A 5,914-nucleotide genomic window follows, 5' to 3' on the forward strand; every position below is an offset into this window, starting at 1 on the left:
ATATATATGAGAAATGTTAGGGGACAGCAACTTTTGGGATTCATAGCCATTAAATAGTCATCAATGAGATTTTTAATGGTGTGAGATTAGTGTGAGATTTCATCCAATGACTCACTCTTCTTTGATGGTTATGCTGGCCAGAATTTGATAAAGTTGCTGGTCCTATTAAAAAATAAATTTAAATAGTAACTGTTTGATTTGGTCCGTACAATTTTTTCCACGTGAAACGGTGAAAGAGACAGATAGCAGAGAAGAGAACATTCCACACAGAACAATCGTGGATCAAATTTGTCAAAGAAGCAGCAGCAGTTCTATCACTATCAACAGGAATGGAAGAAGAAGAAGAAGAAGAGAGCGAATCGGTAAGAGTAAAGGACATCCTTCTGAAGCGGAAGATCGGAAAGGGGTCGTTCTCGGCGGTGTGGAGGGCGGAGCAAAGAGGCACCGGCGAAGAGGTGGCAGTGAAACAGGTCTTCCTCTCCAAACTCAGCCCTCGCCTTAAGTCATCGTTCCACTGCGAGCTCAATTTCTTGTCCTCCGTCAACCACCCCAACATCGTTCGCCTCCTTGATTTCTTCCAGGTGGTTCTTTTTTAATTTTAGCTTTTCTTTGAATGCCCTTTTTCTTATTTTTTAAATTTAAGTGAAATATGTTGAGAAAACCAATTCTTTGTTGCATAATTGAAGGATCATTTTATTATTATTTTATTATTTAAACTTTCGCTATTGCTGTTTTCTACTTTAGTATGATGGATGTGCGTACTTGGTGATGGAGTTCTGTGCTGGAGGGAACCTTGCTTCTTATATCCGATTCCATGGGAGAGTTCAACAACAAACTGCCAGAAGATTCATGCAGCAGCTTGGTAACTCTTTTACCTGCATTCTTTATTGAAGTATTCTTTTGGTGTTGGTGCTTGTTTTAGCCTTGCAAGTTTGCAACTAAGGAGTTTGTCTCAGTGTTTTGCAGGTTCTGGTATGAAAATATTACAAAGTCATGGTATCATTCATAGAGATTTGAAACCAGAGGTAAAGCTAAAATGAAAAATGTATGTGACATTGTTGCTACTTTGGTTTGAGATGCCTATTACTTCGATTGGTGGGATTGTGAGGGCCATTAGTATGTAGCTTGAATTGTTCATGAAAAAGATAATCTATTTGTAGCGAATATCACTTTGCTGGAAACAAATCTGTTTGCATTGATGGTGGTGTTGAATCAGAACATTTTGCTATCAAAACCCGGAGATGATGCGATTCTAAAGATTGCAGACTTTGGTCTCTCAAGGTAGTTATCAGTTTAGGGGAAATAAATATAAGTAGTTGCAATTTGTATTTTTATTTAGTTTCATGTTGTTACCCCAACTTCTTTGTCTTTCATAAAATATGAAGAACTGTACGTCCTGGCGAGTATGCGGAGACAGTCTGTGGTACGCCATTATACATGGCACCGGAAGTTCTTCAGTTCCAGAAATATGATAGCAAGGTATCACCAGCCGTCTTTGCTTTTAAGTATTAACATTGACATCTATAAATTGGGTTTAGTGAAATTTTGTTTTGTGTTATAGGCAGATATGTGGAGTATTGGGGTTATTCTTTTCGAGCTTCTAAACGGCTACCCTCCTTTTAATGGCAGAAATAATGTTCAGGTAAACATCATGACTTTAAACAGGAATAAAAAGTTTCATTCTCCAATCATGGCTGATACAAGATGCTTATTTCAGCTGTTAAAGAATATCAGATCATCTACCGGCTTGCCATTTTCTCAGATCATTCCTTTGGGATTGGATCCTGATTGTCTTGATGTTTGTTCAAAACTACTATGCTCAAATCCAGGTTATTGGCATCTCCTGTATTACTTATATTTTCCTTCTGTTCAATCAATTAACTTAGAAGAATTTAATTACTTCTCACTCCATTGCAGTGGATCGCCTATCTTTCGATGAATTTTATCAGCATAGGTTTCTACGAAGAAAAGTGATGGGAGCTTGATGGTAACCCACGATTAACTTCTTGTTCATAATTTCCACAAGATCAGCAATTCAGAACCCAACATGGCAACTTCTTTACAAGTCCAACAAGGCAACAAGAACAATATCCGACGATCACATATGTAGCCATAAGATATTAACCAAAGTCGTTACTCTAATGAAGACATCATGTGAAGATGATATTATAAACCATTAAATAGTTTAATATATTTAACTAAATATGTTTAATTGAATTATCCATCGATTCGCAATATTATCACAAAGATGTCTTCATGAAAATAGTCAACTATTAACCAATACTAAAATTCAACTGGTTCTAAACATTTAGATAGATTTTTGTAATGGTCTTTTTTTTTTAAGGCGAGGCAAAATAAGTCCACTGCGATTTACAATGTTTCTCGTTATTGGCGAAAACATGAATGAAACGCTATCTTTTTCCTCACTTTGATTACACTATAATCCATTCAACAAAACAAAGCCTAATGATACAAATTACGGAATCAGTTTAACTATATTTTAGTTGTGTTTTCCACTCAAATGATATATATGCACGAGACACAGAGACTTAGCTCTATGGTTCCTGGCTGAGGCACTGTGCAGCCTTATTCCAAATTTGACTCGCACATCATACTCTTCTGATGCAAGGTTCCCCCATCCATGTCCGATATGGCGATATGTTTTAATAGAATACATAATTTTATAAAGGATTATGTTAACACACCCCCACCCAACATTGTACATGTAAAGACAATTATTACAACACAAGCACAATATATACATCAGTGACCTGAGGATCAGAATCCAAAATAATGAATAACCACAGCAGCATCGAACGAGATGGCATTCCATGATTCTGCCTGAGGATTCTTGTACTAAGGGATGCAAAACCACATGGTCCAACTCAGCGGTCTTCCCTTTGGACAGCATTTGGATTTGACATCATGTCCATCATCATTTTCTCAGGAGAATCTTCCCAATTCGCAAATGTTTTCAAGTCAACCTACAAAGTAGCATGAAACACTGTTACATCTGTACCAAAATTGAACTTGGTGGCAACAAGTCAACAATAAAATAGGTCAAACTAGGATATACTTTTCGTCTTTGTTCATTGAAGAGTTCTTCTCTCCTTTTGTACGAGCTTTGCACTTTCTTTGCTACTTCCCCTCCAAGTCCCCAGACTTCCACTTCTGAAATCACAGCTTCAACGGCTAGGAAACCCTGGAACAATAACTAATCAACAGAAGCTCCGGAATACGAGACACAATTAACTTAAATTGGACAGCCATGAAGAATTCACAAGATGGTCATTCTCTTTTCGTTGAGAAAGACCAGAAGTTACTTTTTATGCAAGCATTACTCATTATAGGTTTACAAAATTAAGGCATAGAGATCTACTTGATCCGGAAAGAGAGAACCACTACGGTAGGTTTTGTCAATAGCATGGTGGCGAATGGTCACTTTGGAAAAATCTTCTTCAATAAATATTCTCTCATTTCCTGGAGTTCCACCAAATGCAACTCCCACTGGTTTTGGATGCGCCTGGTACACCCTACCAGTAGGATGCAAGTGGCTATAAACAAAATTCTTTTCCTTACCTGCCAACAACAGCGTTTATAATTGTTTCAGCGTTTCATCAAAACTGATCATATACCATGGAAGGGGATGGGAAAAAGGCGGAAGAAAGGAATGTTAACACCTCTATGACATACCACTGGGTGGGAATGCATGAAACACAGGGCTTATTGAATATAAACATCCAGAAGCTCCATAGAAGGTATCCTTATTTTCAAGACCTTGACTTGTCAGGGCACCTATAACCCATTTCCTATCAGTGGAACTTCCCTCACGAGCATTTCCTGAACTTGCGGCAATCAAAATTAGCAGTGGACCCTTGTAACCTTCTACATGAGACCAAAATCTATTGAGGCCTCGTCCATGAGTAGATGACCTATAACAAAGTAAGCTTTTATCAATAGTTATTTTCTTTTTCCATCTTGTATCTTTCAAAATCATGATTATGAACAAGAAGTCAATAGAAAGAAAATCACCGCAACACCAAAATGGGTGATTGGGGTTATGCTTTTTGAAAACTAAGAAGGGCCCAGAGACTAAAACACAGAACAGAAATATGAGACTGATTAAGGGTTAGCGATGCAAACCGATATAGAAGGTTTTTATCCATTCCACTTCTCCAGTAGAGGAATTCAAATATTCCAATTGATCCTGCCATTCAGAATAGCAGCTTCTTATTTGTGCATTTTACAACACGTCAACACCTAAGAACTAGATGTAACATTTTTACCTTAAAAGGACTATTGGTAAAAAGATAGGTGCTATATTGCTACAATGGTTAACAATACAATAGCAAAAACTGTCATGTGCACACGCCAAAAATAAACTACCAAATCAACCACAATTTGTGTATAAATATATATATTATTTAATTAATTTTTAATGTGTATTTTATATTCTCTGATATATTTTGTTTAGGTGGCTGATTTAGTGGATGCTTTGCTTTTAATATTTTGAATCTTTGCCTAATTTCATGAAATCACAACTTACCCCTGCCATTTGTATTCTTGCATGAAAATACTGCCTTAAGCAATCTGGAAGACATGGCACCGTACTCATAACCCAAGTAACAAACTTCCCTGCAGGAAGTTCAACTCCCAAACTTGATACATCACAATCCCACACATTGAAGCCACCCTCAACTTTGCTACAAGATGTGATCGCTGACAACACCAAATGGCTAAGATCAGGTAACCTAACATTCCCTTTCCTTTCAGAATTTCCCAAATTTCTACAATCCCAAGACATAACCCAACACACGTAAAGAAGAAGAAGCACATCACTCGGAAGAAGGTGACCATTAATCTTGCATTCATCATCCTCAGACTCAAACACCAAATGCAGAGGCACATTCGCTTTCAAAGCCATTGCAGCAAACACTCTGAAAAGCATGTTAAGTGAAACAGACGCAGAAACCCTAGCACAGCACTTATTGAAGCCATTAACGAACTGAAGCCAATCGATTCCACCTTTGCCGGGAACGAAAAATTGATCGACGATTGAGGAACCTAAGTGATCCAACAAAACTGGAAACGAAGCCGGGACGCTGTTGCCGGAGTAGGTTCGATCTTCGCGTGCGAAACCGAAGCATTGCTGAAAAGAACGTGCTTTGCAAGTTAGAAATCAAAGGAAGAGAAAAAGAAGAGTAAGAAGTGGTGTGTGTGAGAGAGTAGTTACCGCACCGGAAGATTTTCGAAGGGGACAGCATTAGTTTGGGGATTGGAGAGGTTGGAGAAGGCTTTGTGGAGGAGAGGGAGAGTACCGGTGGAGGCTGCGACGGATTCTGCCTCCCTTTGTTCGGCGGAAACCGCGGGCTCTGTAGACTGAGACGCTCCCATCGGCAGCGTAAAAGATCAGATTTAGTTTTTAGTTTAGTTTATTGTTTTCGCCAATTGAGAATGTGGCGGTGGCACCTGATCTTGCCAAATCGAGGAAAGTACGTGGCACGTTTATATTCTAGTTGCGTATAACTATTTACTTTCTCTAAGGTTCTATAACTTAAAAGAAAACCACGACCTTCGTTGATCGGATCTGCATATTCGCGGTGTTTATTTAAATTCGATTCGAAAACGGTGAATATGGATTCGATCTGCAAGGCTATTAGATCAGATTGGATCTGCACACAAATTGGATCGAATTGCGAATTTTGTGTAGATATCCACATATCCAATCCGTATATGCGTGTATCCGCAAAAATAAAGAAATAAATAAGTAAATATTCTTTTTATGTTTTATTTCAACTAATAATTATCATATAAATTATATTATTTTAATTTGTTATTTAAGAAAAGTATGATTAATATTATTTTAAAAGTAAATATATTTAAAAAAATAAAAAATAAATTTTATTGATATTGT

The 5,914-nt window shown here is 37.6% G+C and overlaps 2 protein-coding genes across 3 annotated transcripts; one reads left to right on the forward strand and one right to left on the reverse strand.

Moving 5' to 3' along the window:
* Positions 222–2,247, forward strand: LOC107622737 (serine/threonine-protein kinase ATG1t). 2 transcript variants are annotated; one of them, XM_016324748.2, is made up of 8 exons: positions 222–581; positions 745–862; positions 967–1,025; positions 1,217–1,281; positions 1,386–1,479; positions 1,562–1,642; positions 1,718–1,829; positions 1,950–2,222. In XM_016324748.2, the coding sequence occupies exons 1-8, from the start codon at positions 330–332 to the stop codon at positions 1,952–1,954; spliced, it is 786 nt and encodes a 261-aa protein (XP_016180234.1). In that variant the 5' UTR covers positions 222–329; the 3' UTR covers positions 1,955–2,222. The 2 variants fall into 2 exon arrangements, with proteins under 2 accessions (XP_016180234.1, XP_016180233.1); XM_016324747.2 differs by having other exon boundaries at positions 223–581; positions 1,918–2,247.
* Positions 2,521–5,499, reverse strand: LOC107620998. The gene is given in 8 exon segments (XM_021114201.1): positions 2,521–2,984; positions 3,077–3,202; positions 3,380–3,579; positions 3,694–3,932; positions 4,144–4,168; positions 4,171–4,207; positions 4,547–5,149; positions 5,239–5,499. Coding segments are annotated over 8 exon segments (1,485 nt in total). The 5' UTR covers positions 5,395–5,499; the 3' UTR covers positions 2,521–2,885.

This window comes from Arachis ipaensis, chromosome B10 (assembly GCF_000816755.2).
Source record: "Arachis ipaensis cultivar K30076 chromosome B10, Araip1.1, whole genome shotgun sequence".
Lineage (NCBI taxonomy): Eukaryota > Viridiplantae > Streptophyta > Magnoliopsida > Fabales > Fabaceae > Arachis > Arachis ipaensis.